Source organism: Pseudoliparis swirei, chromosome 7 (genome assembly GCF_029220125.1).
Source record: "Pseudoliparis swirei isolate HS2019 ecotype Mariana Trench chromosome 7, NWPU_hadal_v1, whole genome shotgun sequence".
In the NCBI taxonomy this organism is placed as follows: domain Eukaryota; kingdom Metazoa; phylum Chordata; class Actinopteri; order Perciformes; family Liparidae; genus Pseudoliparis; species Pseudoliparis swirei.
Window position 1 is genome coordinate 25,287,241 of NC_079394.1, and position 20,059 is coordinate 25,307,299.

Sequence of the window (20,059 nt, forward strand, 5' to 3'; positions counted from 1 at the left end):
TAAAACTTTTGACTAACGGAGTACACTCGGTAGTATAAATTCAAAAGTTATGAGGTTGTGGTCTGACAGAAGAGGATTCTGTGGGAAGACGTTCAAATGCTCAATGTCAACGCCATAAGTAAGAACAAGATCAAGCGTGTGGCCAAAGCTGTGAGTGGGTTTCTGTACTCTCTGACAGAAGCCAATCGAGTCCAACAAGGAGATGAATGCAGCACTAAGGCAATCATTATCAACATCCACATGGATATTAAAATCTCCAACAATAATAACTTTATCGGTTTTAAGAACCAAACTTGATATAAATTCTGAGAATTCAGATATAAACTCTGAATATGGACCTGGTGGTACAGAATCACAAATCGAATTGGCTGTAGTGTTTTCCAGGTTGGATGTGAAAGACTAAGAACAAGGCTTTCAAATGAGGTGTAGTGTAATTTTGGTTGAGGATTAATTAATAGGCTCGATTCAAAGATGGCTGCTACTCCACCTCCTCGACCGGTGCCTCGAGGAATGTGAGTATTAATATGACTTGGAGGAGTCGATTCATTCAGGCAGACATATTCTTCATGACTCAGCCAGGTTTCAGTTAGGCAACATAAATCAATGTGATTATCTGATATTAAATCATTCAGTAACACAGCTTTAGATGACAGAGATCGAATATTTAGGAGACCACATTTAATAGACCTATATTGCTCTGCTTGGTGTTTTAGTTGCTTGAAGAGTACCTGTGTTTCATTCTTGTTATTCCAGGGCTCGGGCAAGGTGTTTCTGCCCATGTTCACAGAGATGATATCCATGAGCAGCCCCAGGAAATGAGAGCTGGACATGAGGCCTGGAAGTCCGAAAGAAGGGCAAAGGACTATTAAGGTGGATGGATAGCTGGGGAGCAGGATTAGTAGACCCAATCACATTGCAGCTTGTCCCCCCCCCCCCCCGTATGGACCTGATGGAGCTACGTTGCAAAGCTGTCGCTGCAGTGACTCGAGCTGAGTGACGGCCATGTGGACCTCGTGGGTTTCTCCAGAGCAGGTGGACGGGGAGGGGGAGCCGGGCTGGCCACCATGTGGCAGTCTCCATTCAAGTAGAAGTCAACACATTCCTGCAGGAGAGAGAATTTGAGGGAATCTTAAAATGGGAGGAGTGGGGTAGAGGAGACAAAAATAAAAATCAATACTATTATAAAGCCGTGAGGTACCATCACCAGCTCGTTCTGCAGCTTCGCTCCTGCCTCTATGTGGTGGCCGACCACTTCTGACAGCTGCTCAATACTAGAGAGAAGAAGAAGGGAGGCGCAGATAACACGTCAGACATGTCTGCAACGTTTAGTTCAGGGACTAAAAGGGTTTTTCACAAGCGGTGCATGTTTTAATATTCTCAAACTATAGGCATTTAAAGGGCTGTCATTACATTTAGAAATCTTTCCAGCTGTGTGATTTAACCGGAACACCGCTTGTCCAACCGTTTAAATCTGGGGGCTCACATACATATACGCACACATGTGCAGCATTGTGACATGACACGTAACCCCACGTAATCCCACGTGACCACACGTAATCCCACGTGACCCCGCCCCCCCACTGTCTCATACCTCTTCATTTCTGCGGCATTGTGTGTTTCTAGCAACTTCTCCATGCTGCTCGATGTCTGTGCTGCTCTGCTCTGCAGGGACTGCACCATCACCAGACCATGACCCTTCACCAGCTCTAGGCGCGCCTTTGCTGCATTCCCTGGATACACACAGACACACACAATGAGCATTAGCTCCTTCCCTATATAAACATATTCATTTTGTACATGTAAAAATACACACAGGGATACATGTGATATGTATCTCATGTGGCACAGTTCTTAGAAAAAGAGCCACTATGAATACTGACAATACATCCATATGATGGTTTAATATATCGATATAAAGAAACTACTGAATCCCTGTGTGTGCATACCCTCATGATCCAGTGCGGCTGCATATTCTTTATGTATTTTGTCTCTGACTTCTTGAATATCAGTCTTCGCCTTCTCCTTCTGCTCTTTTGTCTCCCCTGGTGGACTTCAGCTGACACCTACACACATATTCAACCCATACACATCAGGAATACAAATACATAAATTAATAATAAAAATTGTTTTAATATATATATGTATATATAGAACATAAATAATAATACATATAAGTCTATAAATACATTGATATATACACATATATATATAAATAAATGTATATACAACTCTATAATATGCTCATGCCAAGTCTCACACAAAGAGCATTACCAATTGTCGGATTGCTGTGAGTGCGTCTTCATAGTCGGAGATCAGTTTCTCATGGGGTAGCTAGAGTTTACAATAAAAAGATTATCAGCATATTATTCATAAAATGTTTTGTTGGTTCTTTTGTCTTTAGGTACGATTCCACATTTAAAGACATTTAAAATTCCTTGGGAATGCCCAAACGACCTTGACAGATTCAGCTTGAATCCGGCTTTTCGCCCTGGAGTCACGATGTCTGCGGAGGAGAGGAGAACAAGACGAGTGGAGGGAATTGTTTATGCCTAACTATATGTTTGTGCTGGGGATCATTTGGACGACGAGGAAATGAGAAAACCGTTCGTCGCGCCTCTGCCTTACGGTCTCGTCCTCTTCTTGTCCTCTCCGTAGTCCGTCTGACGAGACACACTTCTGCCCGCTGGCTCAGTGCTGGTGGGAACAACATCAATATTTCACTCTCTGCACTCTTTATCCATAAACTATTTATCATCTCGCCGCGACATTGTTAGTTGCTATTACTACCGAGTTCCTTGCCTCTCCTCCTGGTTCTTAGCGTCTATTTGGTCCAGCAGGGGGATACAATCCAACCTGGAGGGGAGCTCAGGCAGCACCTCCCTGTACATGCCCAAATAGTAGACCTTGAGAATACGGAACGTGTCCTTGAAACGGTCCAACTCCACCTGGACGACACATTAATCCAACATTATGCTTTTGCAAGTCAAACTGCAGAAGAGCGTAGAAGACACACAGGCCGCTACGCCGTCGACACAGCGACTCAACCAAAGGAAGCCATGGAAAAGGTACCAGGAGGTGTATAGCGTGAGCTTTTAAAGGACTACATTGGAAAGGCCACATAACCAGAGGAGTTACCTGCATGAGGACAGTGGTGGTTGATGAGGACGGCGTGTGTTCCTCCAACCAGCCGTCCCCCATGAGCTTCGCCCTCTCTTTCTCGTCCTCCTCCTTACGCTTGTCGCTAATGTCCCACAGACGTTCACGCAGCTCCTGTACAGAGATCAGAACAGCTCCGTATATTTAGTATTTTCATTGTTTTAAGCGGGTCAGCATGATCAGTTGAAGAATATTTGCATTGTATTATGTTATGAACTGTCCTCACGTCCAGCCTCAGATGCAGCTCTGCTTTGGTCTCCTCATCCTCTCTCATGTCATCAGGGATGCTGTTGAAGTCCTTCTGCCAGTGAGACACTAACTCCTGCTTCAAGTCCGGACGCCCCATGTAATGCTTGTACTCCTCTCTACGGATAATACAGGTGAGATGTTGTCCTCTAAACCTTATGGTGTCACATTCAGCTGTATCTATGTAGTTACTATATTCAGAGGCTAATTATAAATACTCAACTTCCATTCTGCATCTGAAGATCCAGATACCAGATCCTCCTCAAATTGAATCAACATCAATAACTCTCGCACCGCTTTCACTTTATATACTTATACTCACTAATATACACCGCATATACTTTGCATTTTCTTAAATTTAAAATGTCTTGCTCTGCTATTTTAATTTATTTTAGTGTATTGTATATATTGTAACCTTGTTTGCTGCTGCTACAAATCCATCCATCCATCCAAATATCCATCCATCCGTCCATTCATCCATCCGTCCATTCATCCATCCGTCCATTTATCCATCCATCCATCCATCCATCCGTCCATTTATCCATTCATCCATCCATCTAAGCTGTAAAATGACAAAACCTAGTATTAAAAGGATAAAAATGATTGATTGAATATAACTAACAAAAAAGTCGTGGCTCTGCAAAAGGTGTATGGCCAAGTGGAGAATGGATTTATCTTATATATTATTGATCTTCATGGCAGAATCAGCTGCGGTAAAATGAGAGGTTTTCTTAAATAAACCATGTTCACGCTCCTTCAAAGAATACCTGATGTTGAAGAGGTGAAGGTGAACCGCAGACGGTTGTGAGCTCAGCCGATGCATCGTCGTCTTCAAGTTGTTCACGTAAGAATCGCACACCGTGTCCCAATGGGAACACAGGTACTCTGACAGCTCCTGGAGATAGAGAGAGAGAGAGGGGGGGGGGGGGGGGTAGACGAAGATAAAAACAAGCAAGACAGAGAGTAATAGAAAATCAGACATGAGATCTATTTCATTATTGGGCTCTTAAGGGCAACATAGGTCAGGAATGGCTGAACCACGTTAGCGGGCCACCCTGTGGCTACCCCCAGTGAGTGCATCTGAATGTCATATATATGATCATACGTCATCAACAAGGTTGTTCAGGATATAATTACGGATTAGAGATTAGGTTTGCTCTTCCAACTCTGGTGAGTAAACCACAGATAAAAAAGCGTTTATCCTACTGGAGGGAGGGGCTCATCGACGTAGACCCAGCTGGATGAACCGGGGCAGGGAGAGGCCGGCTTCGGTGGGACTCCCGGAGAGTCCTCAGTGGTCACTGAGGAAGTTGAAACCTTCCTCGATGGCCCTAGTGATGAGCCAGAAGAAAAGTTCACGAGTGAAAACATGTCCTCAACACATCATGTTCATCATCTGTAGGAATAGTTTGAATATTGTGATCCACAGACTGCTGATGACGCCACCTCGTGGGGAGGAGGGTGTGTTGGATTTGGACTTCACACTTTGGGCTTTTTCTTCGTCAAGGCCGATGTGGGACTCTGCGTGTGCTTTTTTTGCGAGGCCCTGAGCTTGGTCTACAGGTGGAGGTGGACAGGAGGAGTCCGGAGCTTTCCCGCCATCCAACACGACATCGTCACCAGGAGGAGCGGCGAGAGCTGATGATTCAATATATATCGTAATATTGTGAGTGATCATCGTGTTTCCTTCAGGGAGGACACATTATCTACTGAACATCATTTAACGTAGAAACATAGAGACTCTCATGATCAGCGTGTGATTGGAACAAAACTAATAGTTTTCACCTCATCTAATGGCAGAAACTAGAACGGGCACTCGGTAGAGCGCATGCCTTCGCCGCAGACACTTTTTTGGTACCTTTTCATGACCTTGACCTTGACCTTTGACCCGATCGATCCCAAAACCTAATCAAATGGTCCCCGGATAATAACCAATCATCCCACCAAATTCCATGCGATTCGGTTTAATACTTTTTGAGTTATGCGAATAACACACATACAAATAAATAAATACACAGCGATCAAAACATAACCTTCCGCATTCTCGAATGCGAAGGTAAGAAATAAAAAAACACACAGGACTTTTGACTGACCGCGACAATGACAACCAGTTACCTTGCTGTGTTTGCATCATGACTCGCTGCAGGACGGACGCCACCCGGTGGCCAAGCTGCTCCTCGCCCACATCTGCGTCAACACGGACCAAAATGTTTTGCCTTTTTCCAAACCATTCCTCTAGCTTTGGCCAGGTGTCCTGAAAAGCTGTGATCCTGGAGGGGAGGGGGGGGGGGATGATGTTGGATACTCAACACGCAGTCACGCAGTAGCAGGAATGTATTTGACTTTTGTGATTATTACCTGTGTGGAATCTGCGCCAGATACAAGCTCGTATCTGTGGGATGGGAGGAGGCAGAGGCAGCAGCAGCAGCAGCAGCAGCAGTATCCGTCTCTACACACAAACATATCGTTTACATTTGGCTGGTTACTTGAGCATCTATACTTAATAATGGGCGTAATGTTTGAACACACACACAGTACGTTACATGTCATTTAGCTGAGGCTTTTATCCAAAGCGACTTACAACCACGTTACACTCACACACCGTAGACACAGCTACAGGGAGCAATTCAGGGTTAAGTGTCTTGCTCAAGGACACGTCGACTAGGGCGGGGATTGAACCGCCAACGCCCTGATTGAAGGACCTGCTCAGCACGGACCCACAGACACACACCGCTAACCTCACACCGACGTACCCGGCCGGCTGAACGGACGTCTGATCACACACTCATCGGGGACATCCAGCAGCAGAACCAGGTCCAGTGCGGGAGGCGGGGTCGGTGCCGGTTTGGGTGGATGAGGATCGGCAGCGAGCTCTGTCCTGCCGCTCACGACGCCGTCCGCTTCATCGACAGACCCGCCCAGGCCTTTCTCCAGCAGGTAGGCCTGAGCCATGTCCACCGGAAAGCCATCCAGGATCCACCCCGACTGAGCGGGAACCTGCCTGGAGAGGAGAGTGATTGAGGCGTCGCTGTTTGTATCACTGGGGTCGCTCTGTGAAATTCAATGCTGAGTAAAACAAGTCATATAAAGTATTTCATAGCAATGCAGGTTGTGTGCTTACCTGATCGCCTCGAGCATGATGTCCACCAACAGCTCGTTAGGGATGGCGTTGCCTTCCATCAGCACCTTTTCTGCAGCTGCTCCCTGCATGGCCCGGGTAGACCGCTGCATGAGCGGGGGGAAAGAGCTACGTATTCAATTCTCGGGAAAAAGACATTTAGAAGTCAACATTTCAAATTATTACACTACCTCAGCGAGGTTGGTTGGTGATATAAAGTGAGTACAGGTAGGGTTATTTATAAGGAAATCCAGAATAGAGCTTGTGAACAACACGTACTCTTACATTGCCGTCTCTGCTCTCCTCTTGAGTGTCAAGATCTGAAAAACAATGAGACCGTGAGTGACAGGTGTCACATCAAACAAGCAGCCGTGTGAAACATTTCATATGCAGAGTGCATTTTCATCAATAAGCAAAACAACACACTGGAACGCACCGGGCTTCGGGGACGTGGAGGATGAGAGCGGCAGCTCGCTGTCTTTCTCTCCCTGCTGCTCTGTGACCTGCACATGTTGTCCAAAAGGAGATGTTTTAAAATGTTCAAAATCATTGAGGACCTTTGACCACCAAACGTTTACAGGTACACACCTCTGATGCTGACCGGGATGACTGGGGAGAGTTTTCTGAAAAGTCCTTTTAAAGCAGAATATTCTGAGATTATATTAAAAAAAGGGATACTAGTGAAGTTACAATAAAGTTGTCGAGCACCAAACTAACCTCCTCTCCATTTCGGTAAGCATTCAGTGCCTCCTTGATGAGTGAGTCAGCTGATAAGACATAGATGCCATGGGCTGAACCAGGAAACAACACACACACACACACACACACAAACAGAAATAATTAAGCCATCCAAACTTCTTCCACATTTCAGAAGCTAAGTGGTGCAACATTGTGCTTGTCGTGCGTGCGAAGCTAAGTGGTGCAACATTGTGCTTGTCGTGCGTGCCGTGTACCTGCAGCGAGCTTGGCCAGGCACGTGGTCTTCCCCGAGCAGAACTTGCCCAGGACACAGGCCTTGATGGTAAAGCGAGGGAAGGATGGCGGAGGGGGTTTCACGACGGGTTGATGAACAATGTTCCTCAGTCGCTGGACAACGTGTCCAAGAATGTCGTTGTTGGTCAGGGGCCATTTGGTCTCCGTGGCTTCCTCTGGCCACGCCCACTCACCGACCATGTTCTGACAAACAGGACATGGGGCTCAGGCAAAGAGGACCTTCAGCACAGTTCGGGGCATTATGTAGAAAACACTCTGCACTCGTGTTTGAAACTCACAGTGTATTCCTCGTAGTGCTGGTTTTTGAGTGTCTCCTGCTTCTGCAGCTCTACGGGGTCTAGTGGAGCAGATCCCGATGGCTGCTGGCCCTTCACGGACTCATAGAGAGGCAGGCCACTGAACAGCAACTCCTTCCACTCTCTCATCGGCTTCTCTGGAATCAGACTGGACACGACAGCACAAGAAGCGACACAATGGCGAAGCTCGATTTAATGAGCGCGAGCGTATTCACAGTAAATCAAAGTGTTTTCTGGACTGAGCCAAAGAGCAGAAGAGCTGATATGTAAGAGCGAGGTACAGATTGTAAAGCACTCTGAGGCACTTTTTTAATTTGTGAGAATGAGCTCTACAAAATGGTTTTGACCCTTGTGCGTTGTGAATATAAATCCTAAATATATATTTACCTTCACATTGAAAATGCGGAAGGTTATGTTTTGATCGCCGTGTATTTATTTATTTATTTGTATGCGTGTTACTCGCATAACACAAAAAGTATTAAACCGAATCGCATGAAATTTGGTGGGATGATTGGTTATTATCCGGGGACCATTTGATTAGATTTTGGGATCAATCGGGTCAAAGGTCAAGGTCATGAAAAGGTCAAAATCTTCTTTTTACCATAGCGCGGTCAATTTTTCTCCAATTGGCATGCAACTAATGCCAACATGTTCATAATTCAATGCCCAATCTTGTGATATGCGAAGGTATGCGCTCTACCGAGTGCCCATTCTCGTTTTTTAATGTTATTGTCAGATTTCTCAAGTTCAGAATAACAACACGTAGCAGCTGAAATATGTCTGCTCCTCAAGTGTAGACGCACGCCTCATAACACAACTCTCACGCATGTTATCGTGTTGTTAAATGAGGCAGGGGGACAGAGACCGATGTAGGGCCCAGTCCTGTGAGAAGGGGGGAGGAGGTGGATTAGGATTGTTCTCCTCCTAGACAGTCTAGCGCCAAATCAAGGTCCGGGTGACGCGATGTGACGAGATCGGTGTATTAAAGGGCCAAACATTGCCTGTGAGAGAGTTATTGTCCTATCAACCTGTGTGTTGTCGGAGAGACTCCCGGTGTGATTGCAATCGCAGCGAGCGCTTGTACTTTGCTTGTGATCAGAGAATAAATCGACCAGAACGAGAGAAGTTGTTGGCTGAATTCTTCCGAATTCCAATTTTCCAATTTTTGACGCACGTTTTTAATTCGCGACCCCAATGTGAGCCGAGGAAAGCTGAACTCTCCTGGTACATTTATTGCTTCTAGTTTTAGAACACATTTTGGAATTTTCCACATGTTTATTAATTGACTAACCATGAGTCACTTTAGAGGCTTCAAGCCCAAATACTGTGTGCATGTTTCTACTTCTGTACCGTGAAAAGCATGAATTGTGTCACGTACTTCCCAGTGTGCAGTCGATACTCTCCGACTTTGGTGGCCAAGTCCACTATCTGCTCCAAAATGTCCTTGCAGGTCTGAGAGTGCTTCTTGAATCTGCCCTGAGCTCGCTCAGCAGCAATCCTCTTACAGAACTCAAGCTCCTTTCTGGTCTCCTCGGCACGGTCCAGCTTAGCCTGCTGAGCCAGAGCCTAGACCAGGTCCCAGTCAGAAAGATGGAATGAGTGGGGAAGGCATGGCACACATGTTCCTCACAAGCAATAAAAGGAAGATGAAAGATTCTACAGAGGTCATTTATTGTGCAACACACATGACTAGGTGTTCTTGTGGGAAATTACGCAGACACAAACTAACAGACATCCATTTTTTGGGAATTAGTACATTACTGATATTGGAGGTTGCAGAGAAAAAGAGAAAGACGTCAAAGTACTGTGCTATATAACTAAATAACTGATCAACAACAGGGAACAATGAATGCAGCTTCCTAGTTTGCTAAAAGACACAGTATCAATAATACCCCATTAAAGCTTTCATCTGCATGTACATTTAATCGGTTGATTTCCTCCCTAAATAATCTCAGGAGAAATAACCACAGAAACTTAACAGTGCGACAATCTGCCTGACAAATAAGGACAATGACACTATGACCATACTTCACAACGACATACTGAATAGGTAACACTGAAACCAGACTGAACCATGGCTGTAGCATCTGTGAGGTATTGATTTCTCTAAGTATCCGCCTTCTGACTACAGCTACCGTACAGGTGTGATCACGAGGAGGACATTACAGATGTGTCTCTAAAGACTCAATATATTTCTCTTCAAAAAACCAAATATAATAACAATAAATAAATAAATAATAAATACCCAGGCCGTTACAAGCTACCAAAATCCCCCCCTGCCCTCTCTCTACTGTGCCACGACTCGTGCTCCCGCGGATGCAGCCTAATGCAGAGCGACAACAAGAGAGAATTCCTCGTCTTCCTTATTCCTCCTATCTCACCGCCTCCCTCTCCAGAGCTTCCTGGAAGTCCCTCTCTCTCCGCTGCTTGTACTGCTGCTCTCTGAACAGGCGGTTCTTCCGGAGCACGTCCTTCTGCACGAGGACCTGGAGGAGCTGCGTGGCCAGACGCTGCTCCTGCTGAGTCTGACGCGTCAGGCGCTTCACCAGCTGCTCCTCCCGCTGCGCCTCCTGCAAGGTGAGGCAGAGGCGGCAGATCAGTTGGCTGGTTTTGGGGTTAGAAATGATGGAAGTGCAGGATGCGTAAGATGTATTTAAAAGCGTGCACCTCTTGAGCTTCTTGGGCCTTGAGCTGCTCCACGAGGAATCGGTCTTGTCTTTTCTCCTTCTGCTCGCGAGCTACCGCTTTCTCCTCCAGCCTCTGTCGGATATCCTGTATATACTTGCTATTAGATTGTAATGTCAGCTTCGCTCCACTTCCAGGGACCTCAAAGCCTTGGCTGAAGTCTCCAGAAGGCGGCTGACCACTGGAATTGAAAAAGGTTCGAATCACATTTTCTTTCTTGAAAAAGAATATATTTATATAACATGATACTAAATGCAAATAAAGAAACTGTTTGATTTTCTCTCACCTTGACAAGGAAGCTAAACCACAAGGAAGCAGTTTCCTCCTCGTCTCAAACTTCGCTATTTCAGTCTGGACTGTCTGTATACAGAATGAACAGGAATTGGAACAGTACCCAAAAAAAAACATCACTCATTTGTTGTTTGTGTATCGTGAGAAATTCAATGAATGGTTGTCCAGCTTGATGATTTCCTTAAATAGGATTATTGTATACAGAGGGTTGTCAGTTGGAATTCATAGTTAACCTGGAAAATCCCTAAAAAAACCTCTGCAGAGAAATTGATTTTGAATGAATACCTCCTTCTGTAAACAATAACAGGCGTGAAGCAATAACCAGCTATTGGTCTGTAGACCATCAGACGAGCAAGAACAAACTCAAAGTTCTTGACATATATAGATATTTATAAGTATTTTGATTTAAACTTTCTGCGAGGCCCATTGCCAGCCAGCATCAGTCTCTCCAAAGCGCTCTCGAGCTGCCCGTGTGTCAGAAGCAGAACACTCCCTCTGTGTGTTGGTGAATTATCACACCATTAATTAAACTGGATCACACCTGCACTTGTTGTTCTCTGCGTTGCTGCTGCTGTTGCCTCCTCTTCAGGTGGAGCTGTGCAGTGTAGGGAGGTGGCTTGGGCACCTGGACAATGGTGGACTGGTTAAACGTCCTGATGTCATTGTGCTTCTGACGACACACCTGCAGCTGCAACATGACCAGGTCCGCAGTCATCAGCAGGAGCTTTTTCCTTTATGCAGGTTTTTCACAGTATACTGAATACGCGACTGAATACAAATATTGACATGTTGTTATGCTACTTACATCAGAGTAGAAATCATGCTCTTTTTTGTGCAGGCCAACATTGGCTGCAGGCTGCATGAGTTCCATCAACGTGCCGCTGATTTCTGCCTTCTTCTTCTTCTCAAGCGAGACATACAGTTGGTAAAGGAGGCGCGTGGCAGCACCCTGCTTCTCCTCCATCACTTCCTGCGCTGCGTTTGTGTCGAAGGAAATCTCCAGCAACCGGAGAGTCGGCTCAACGCGGGTGAAGTTATTCAGTCTGGAGCTGGAGGTGCTGAGGGAAAAGGTGTGATACAGTTTCATATTTATGAAGACTCTAGATTAGAATCAAGCAATATTTGGCTGTTTTTACAGGCAATAAAAGAAGCAAAACATCATGGATTGATGGAGAGTGCAACTTACTCTTTCTTCATAAACATACTGAAATCATTCTGCAACTGATATTTATGCAGAACCTCCCCAATGAGGTAACCACTGGAGAAATCACTGGCGAAGGTCTTTGGATCTGTGAAGAGGAACAAGCATGTCATCTATTTAATTGTCGTTGAATGTCTTTCAGTGGTGCTTCATAAAAAAAAGTACGTGCTTCATAAATACACTCACAGGCCTGCAACAGAAAACATATTGGACACACGATAAAGTTATCAAAACATATTTGCATTAAAGTTTGAACAACTAGCTAGCTCAGTCGTTCAAAACTAAATTCCTTTGACCCTTTAGTGTGACCACGTGATGCTGGACACGGCGAACAGTGATTAACGTAAAACCACGTAGCGTTAGTTAGCATAATGAAGCTATCAGGTAGCTAACGTTAGCTAGAAGTCGGTACGCTGACGTCAGACCGGCGGTAACTTACCAACAGCTTTTGACAGCCGGAGCTCCTCGTTCAGCCACCTGCACAGTATATCCGACATCTTCTCCCTTCAAAGTTCAGCTTTTATGATAATTATCGCCATTTTAACGTGTACCGGCTGACAAACAAGGAGCAGAGGTAAAGACCCCGGAGGTGCGCTGTTGCCGTGGTGACCCATCAACAGGGTTGCCCATGGTTGCGCGCTTCAAGGGGAGGAGGGCACTCGTGGGAGGGGGCGGGCCTAGCTGTCCGTGGACCAGTTTTCTTTTCTGCACCCAAATTAAGAGCAGAGGGATGAAACGACTGCGGGCTGATCCAGAGTCAGTCCAGTTCGGCGCTTCTGAAGGTCAGCAGGGACGAATGTATTTTTGTAGCGACACTTCACAGCAGCCCTTCCCCGATCACTGATTAGGGAAGGGAAAAGGAACATTTGTTTTGCAACAACAGACGATTATTTAATTACAACATTCATACATATTTGACAAATGCATTTTAAAGAATGTGCCATTGCTTTGTAGGAAAAATGTTTACCGCCATATATTCACTGAGACGTCTGTGTAAACCTTCTTTTATACAGTCTGTATTGTGTATATATGGAAAATAAAACATACCTTACATCAATCGACTTAATCGTGCCCGATTATTAAAGTATTGTTTAATATGGAGTGTTCTCAGTTAATCTTAATTGAAATGCATTAAGCAAAATTCCATTACTCTCAAAAACCTTTAGTGTTTATTTCATGTTTCCGACACTTATCCCGGCCTGGAAACGGCCATCTCAAATGACATTACTTTTTTCAACTCACCAACTCCCGCAGAAAGGAAAACACTGACAAACTGAGTGGCCGGACAGATAACTTTATTGCCTTAAAACAAGTCGCATTTCAATTTGTGTTATTAGTGTTAACATTCATGTATGAACTCAGAAGCACTTCACCGTCATTCAATCAATAGCAAAATAATCAGCAAAATATCATGGAATTTAAAAGCTTTTTTTATTTTTTTTTCAGATGCGCAATGCGTTAGTTGTGTTGCCATGCACAACATTAGTCTGTGTTAGTGTTATAAAGCTATAAGCTAACATAAACATGGCGTGTAAAGCATTTATGAGCCACTGTTCTCTTAGTGGTATTTTTATACAACATGCATCTCGATTTGTAAAACACATCTAATCAGAGAGCGAAAAGATGAGCAGGTGAGCGTACACTGCTGTCACACAGACGCACAGAACTGTTGTGTTCTACAGAGGAAACATGAACTCTGAATGGACAATGGAGACGAGGACAAATAAAAATAAAAATGACATGTCAGCAGTTGCCACGTATGAGCCCGACGACTCGAGTTCTTCCTCCAATGTGTCTGGTGAAGGTGACACTGCAGCGGTGACGTAGGGATGCGAAGCAGAATGAACGACTATGAGAAGACGGGATCGCAGTTAGAACTTCAGTGTTAAAGCACACGGCAAAGATACAGTGAAAGTGTGACGCCTCGTTTCGGAGGACTCGACGTGTGTCTCCGGCGTTGCCAACACCAAACATTCGCTTTTATTCTCTGGAGAAAGCTGTTGTTGCGTGGGGAATATCATGTTATACTGCGAGAAGGATGAACATTAATGACAAATGACAGTCCTGTACAGTGCGCTGTAAAGGAAGACAAATATATATATATATATATAACAACATATACACTACCGTTCAAAAGTTTGGGGTCATCCAGACAATTTCGTGTCTTCCATGAAAACTAACTTTTATTTATCAAATGAATTGAAAATTGAATAGAAAATATAGTCAAGACATTGACAAGGTTAGAAATAATGATTAATATTTGAAGTATTAATTTTGTTCTTCAAACTTCAAGCTCAAAGGAAGGCCAGTTGTATAGCTTATATCACCAGCATAACTGTTTTCAGCTGTGCTAACATAATTGCACAAGGGTTTTCTAATCAGATATTAGTCTTCTAAGGGGATTAGCAAACACAATGTACCATTAGAACACTAGAGTGATAGTTGATGGAAATGGCCTCTATACACCTATGGAGATATTTCATTAGAAACCAGACGTTTCCACCTAGAATAGTCATTTACCACATTAACAATGTATAGAGTGTATTTTTGATTAATGTTATCTTTATTGAAAAAACAGTGCTTTTCTTTGAAAAATAAAGACATTTCTAAGTGACCCCAAACTTTTGAACGGTAGTGTATATATATAAAAAAGAAAATAATAACAACATGTAACACATCGCGTTCATAGGTTACTCTCCGAAGCCGTGCTTGTTTTTGGAAGCAGGCTCCAAAGGAAAACAATCCGCCCTTCACCGCGGCCTGGAAGTGACCCCTGATCTCGAAACTCTTTACTAAAAAGGCGAACAGGTGTATCATTCTGTCAACCCCCTCATATGGACACGTTCCTCAGTAGTCAAGGAGGACTGCTGCCCGGCATCAGTGAAGCCATTCATGAAAGTTAGTCATCATTCCGGTCACAGTAGTTTTTTTACTTAATAGCTTGTTGTCTGGAGGCACTGAGAAAGAATAACAACCACAGGCTGCCACACAGGCTCGCGAGGGCCTGGCTCGGAAAACAAATAAACATCCTGGTTGCCGCTGGCGTACAAAGTCAAGAAGGATGACCTTGGCATCATGATGCTTTTGGGAAGCCGAGCCAACGGCGTGTCCTTAAACACGAGCGGAGAGCAAAAGGAGGACGCAGGGTCTCCGTTGGCCATGAGTGGCCTGCGTCTCACACCGTAGTGGAGACGCCAAAGTGCTCTCAAGCGACCAATATCCACTTCGTAATTTCTACACATTTCTGTCCAACAAACAACAAAGACGAAGCGATAGCATTGCTGGAAATTCTCTATTAATATTCCTGGATAAGATTTCCCCATAGTCCCTTTTTTTTCCAGTCACAAAATGTCCAAGGAAGCTTCAGGAGAAAATTTGCAATGGAATCAGGGGGAAAATTAAAAAAACACATTAAATGTATTGTAAAACCAAACATTCAAGCACAGAAAATAAATTGACATCCAAAGCATCTGTCAGCTCTCTGGGCTGGAAGATAAAGCGAGCAAAGAAAAATGATTTTTCACAAGCACACAAACATGATGTGATGTAACAGGACAGAGAGGAGTCCTTTATCTGCTGCCATTAAGGGGTCATTTGTAATTATCACCAGTGCCGTCTCGGGACTGTGGTGTTTTCTAAATCCTGATTGAAATTTCTCAAATAAACTATTATGATGTAGAAAGTCGACAACTGATTTGCACCACTTTCTCAAGGATCTTGGAGAGGAAGGGAGGTTAGAGATCGGTCTGTAGTTAGCCAATACCTCTGGATCCAGAGTGGGCTTCTTCAGGAGAGGTTTAATAACAGCCACCTTGAAGGAGTGTGGTACGTGGCCTGTTAGCAGAGACACATTGATAATATCTAATAGAGAGCCGCCAATTAAAGGCAAAACTTTAAGCAGCCTCCTCGGGATGGGGTCCAAGAGACAGGTAGACGTGTTCAAGTAGAAACCGTTGAAAATAATTGGTCACGGTTGATAGGAGAAAATCCTCCAAATATACACCAGGGCATACAGCGGTTTCCAAGGCCATTCCACTTGAGGACAGATTGGCACTGGTTATGGGCAAGAGATTATTAATCTTGTCCCTAATAGTTAAAATCTTTTCATTAAAGAAGTTCATAAAGTCATTACCACTAAGGTTTATAGGAATGCTCGGCCCACAGAGCTGTGACTTCTGTCAGCCTGGCTACAGTGCTGAAGAGAAACCTGGGGTTGTTTTATTTTTACTATTATTGATGAGTAATAGGCTGCTCTGGCATTACGGAGGGCCTTCTTATATGTTTTAAGACTATCTCGCCAAACTAAGCGGGATTCTTCGAGATTAGTTGAACGCCATATGCTCAAGCTTTCGTGACGCTTGCTTCAGTTTGCGGGTCTGAGGGTTATACCAGGAGCAAACCTCCTTCCTCACTGTCTTCTTCTTCAGAGGGGCTATCGAGTCCAGTGTCATTCTCAGAGAGCCTATGGCACTGTCAACAAGATGATCAATCTGGGACGGACTAAAGTTAGACCAGGAGTCCTCTGTTATATTGAGACGTGGTATCGAATCAAATACAGAAGGAATCGCTTTAAATTTAGCTACAGCACTATCAGTTAGACATCTAGTGTAGAAACTTTGACTAACGGAGTACACTCGGTAGTATAAATTCAAAAGTTATGACGTTGTGGTCTGACAGAAGAGGATTCTGTGGGAAGACGCTCAAATGCTCAATGTCAACGCCATAAGTAAGAACAAGATCAAGCGTGTGGCCAAAGCTGTGAGTGGGTTTCTGTACTCTCTGACAGAAGCCAATCGAGTCCAACAAGGAGATGAATGCAGCACTAAGGCAATCATTATCAACATCCACATGGATATTAAAATCTCCAACAATAATAACTTTATCGGTTTTAAGAACCAAACTTGATATAAATTCTGAGAATTCAGATATAAACTCTGAATATGGACCTGGTGGCCGGTACAGAATCACAAATCGAATTGGCTGTAGTGTTTTCCAGGTTGGATGTGAAAGACTAAGAACAAGGCTTTCAAATGAGGTGTAGTGTAATTTTGGTTGAGGATTAATTAATAGGCTCGATTCAAAGATGGCTGCTACTCCACCTCCTCGACCGGTGCCTCGAGGAATGTGAGTATTAATATGACTTGGAGGAGTCGATTCATTCAGGCAGACATATTCTTCATGGCTCAGCCAGGTTTCAGTTAGGCAACATAAATCAATGTGATTATCTGATATTAAATCATTCAGTAACACAGCTTTAGATGACAGAGATCGAATATTTAGGAGACCACATTTAATAGACCTATATTGCTCTGCTTGGTGTTTTTAGTTGCTTGAAGAGTACCTGTGTTTCATTCTTGTTATTCCAGGGCTCGGGCAAGGTGTTTCTGCCCATGTTCACAGAGATGATATCCATGAGCAGCCCCAGGAAATGAGAGCTGGACATGAGGCCTGGAAGTCCGAAAGAAGGGCAAAGGACTATTAAGGTGGATGGATAGCTGGGGAGCAGGATTAGTAGACCCAATCACATTGCAGCTTGTCCCCCCCCCCCCCCGTATGGACCTGATGGAGCTACGTTGCAAAGCTGTCGCTGCAGTGACTCGAGCTGAGTGACGGCTCATGTGGACCTCGTGGGTTTCTCCAGAGCAGGTGGACGGGGAGGGGGAGCCGGGCTGGCCACCATGTGGCAGTCTCCATTCAAGTAGAAGTCAACACATTCCTGCAGGAGAGAGAATTTGAGGGAATCTTAAAATGGGAGGAGTGGGGTAGAGGAGACAAAAATAAAAATCAATACTATTATAAAGCCGTGAGGTACCATCACCAGCTCGTTCTGCAGCTTCGCTCCTGCCTCTATGTGGTGGCCGACCACTTCTGACAGCTGCTCAATACTAGAGAGAAGAAGAAGGGAGGCGCAGATAACACGTCAGACATGTCTGCAACGTTTAGTTCAGGGACTAAAAGGGTTTTTCACAAGCGGTGCATGTTTTAATATTCTCAAACTATAGGCATTTAAAGGGCTGTCATTACATTTAGAAATCTTTCCAGCTGTGTGATTTAACCGGAACACCGCTTGTCCAACCGTTTAAATCTGGGGGCTCACATACATATACGCACACATGTGCAGCATTGTGACATGACACGTAACCCCACGTAATCCCACGTGACCACACGTAATCCCACGTGACCCCGCCCCCCCACTGTCTCATACCTCTTCATTTCTGCGGCATTGTGTGTTTCTAGCAACTTCTCCATGCTGCTCGATGTCTGTGCTGCTCTGCTCTGCAGGGACTGCACCATCACCAGACCATGACCCTTCACCAGCTCTAGGCGCGCCTTTGCTGCATTCCCTGGATACACACAGACACACACAATGAGCATTAGCTCCTTCCCTATATAAACATATTCATTTTGTACATGTAAAAATACACACAGGGATACATGTGATATGTATCTCATGTGGCACAGTTCTTAGAAAAAAGAGCCACTATGAATACTGACAATACATCCATATGATGGTTTAATATATCGGGATATAAAGAAACTACTGAATCCCTGTGTGTGCATACCCTCATGATCCAGTGCGGCTGCATATTCTTTATGTATTTTGTCTCTGACTTCTTGAATATCAGTCTTCGCCTTCTCCTTCTGCTCTTTTGTCTCCCCCTGGTGGACTTCAGCTGACACCTACACACATATTCAACCCATACACATCAGGAATACAAATACATAAATTAATCATAAAAATTGTTTTAATATATATATGTATATATAGAACATAAATAATAATACATATAAGTCTATAAATACATTGATATATACACATATATATATAAATAAATGTATATACAACTCTATAATATGCTCATGCCAACTCTCACACAAAGAGCATTACCAATTGTCGGATTGCTGTGAGTGCGTCTTCATAGTCGGAGATCAGTTTCTCATGGGGTAGCTAGAGTTTACAATAAAAAGATTATCAGCATATTATTCATAAAATGTTTTGTTGGTTCTTTTGTCTTTAGGTACGATTCCACATTTAAAGACATTTAAAATTCTTGGGAATGCCCAAAGCGACCTTGGACAGATTCAGCTTGAATCCTCGGCTTTTTCGCCCTGGAGTCACGATGTCTCGCGGAGGAGAGGAGAACACGTGGAGGGAAGTGTTTATGCCCTAACTATATGTTTGTGCTGGGGATCATTTGGACTGACGAGGAAATGAGAAAACCGTTAATCGTCGCGCTTTCTGCCCTTCACGGTCTCGTCCTCTCTCACATCCTCTCACCGTGAGTCCGGCCTGATTTCAGGACACTACTTCACACTGCCCGCTGGCTTTCAGTGCTGTGGGAACAACACATCAATATTTCACTCTCTGCACTCTTTTTATCCATAAACTATTTATCATCTCGCTTCGCGACATAGTTAGTTGCTATTACTACCGAAGTTCCTTGCCTCTCCTCCCTGGTTCTTACGCGTCTATTTCAAATCCAGCAGGGGATACAATCCAACCTGGAGGAGCTCAGAGCAGCACCTCCCTGTACATGCCCAAATAGTGAACCTTGAGAATAATGGGAACGTGTCCTTGAAACGGTCCAACCTGCACCTGCACGATACATTAATCCAACATTGCGCTTTTTTGCAAGTCAAAACCCAGAAGAGCGTAGAAGACACATTAGGCAGCTTACACACAAATCATTTTGGCAGCGACTCAACCAAAGGAAGCTGATGGAAAAGGTACCAGGAGGTGTAGAAGCGTGAGCTTTAAAAGGACTACATTGGAAAAGCCACATAACCAGAGGAGTTGCCTAAAGCATGAGGACAGAGTGGTGGTTGATGAGAATACGGCGTGTGTTCCTCCAACCAGCCGGCCCCCATGAGCTTCTGCCATTTTCTTTCTCGTCTATCCTCCTCACGCTTGCCTAATGTCCCATTAGGACGTTCACGCCCAGCTCCTGTACAGAGATCAGAACAAGCCCTCCATGATATTTAGTAATATTTTCATTGTTTTAAGCGGGTCAGCATGATCAGTTGAAGAATATTTGCATTGTATTATGTTATGAACTGTCCTCAATGTCCAGC

General features: G+C 44.3%; 1 protein-coding gene and 1 long non-coding RNA gene across 2 annotated transcripts; both read right to left on the reverse strand.

The window, feature by feature from the left end:
- Nucleotides 1-1,610: 1,610 nt before the first annotated feature.
- Nucleotides 1,611-12,968, reverse strand: LOC130197060 (sperm flagellar protein 2-like). The gene is made up of 29 exons (XM_056419552.1): nt 12,426-12,968; nt 11,972-12,074; nt 11,591-11,843; nt 11,327-11,473; nt 10,781-10,854; nt 10,477-10,675; nt 10,191-10,379; nt 9,188-9,375; nt 7,792-7,957; nt 7,474-7,696; nt 7,238-7,311; nt 7,109-7,153; nt 6,957-7,023; nt 6,800-6,840; nt 6,524-6,627; nt 6,156-6,403; nt 5,761-5,851; nt 5,518-5,672; nt 4,849-5,040; nt 4,609-4,733; nt 4,170-4,297; nt 3,383-3,521; nt 3,136-3,270; nt 2,788-2,945; nt 2,626-2,694; nt 2,455-2,503; nt 2,272-2,331; nt 1,947-2,063; nt 1,611-1,730 (listed from the first exon to the last, which is right to left on the reverse strand). The coding sequence occupies exons 1-29, from the start codon at nt 12,481-12,483 to the stop codon at nt 1,707-1,709; spliced, it is 3,621 nt and encodes a 1,206-aa protein (XP_056275527.1). The 5' UTR covers nt 12,484-12,968; the 3' UTR covers nt 1,611-1,706.
- A 4,365-nt stretch (nt 12,969-17,333) lies between these two features.
- LOC130197061 (uncharacterized) lies at nt 17,334-19,018 on the reverse strand. The gene is made up of 6 exons (XR_008832370.1): nt 18,876-19,018; nt 18,550-18,667; nt 18,192-18,330; nt 17,799-17,871; nt 17,546-17,702; nt 17,334-17,434 (listed from the first exon to the last, which is right to left on the reverse strand). It is a non-coding gene; the product is annotated as an uncharacterized LOC130197061 (long non-coding RNA).
- Nucleotides 19,019-20,059: the final 1,041 nt, after the last annotated feature.

Bases quoted from the DNA above. Each gene is read 5' to 3' on its own strand.
- LOC130197060 (XM_056419552.1), bottom strand. From the start codon at position 12,483: ATGTCGGATATACTGTGCAGGTGGCTGAACGAGGAGCTCCGGCTGTCA. The intron at 11,474-11,590 runs GTAAGTAGCATA...GTCATGTTGCAG, and splicing joins AGCATGATTTCTACTCTGAT to CTGCAGGTGTGTCGTCAGAA. The intron at 9,376-10,190 runs GTGAGATAGGAG...GACCTGGTCTAG, and splicing joins AAGCTCTGGAGAGGGAGGCG to GCTCTGGCTCAGCAGGCTAA.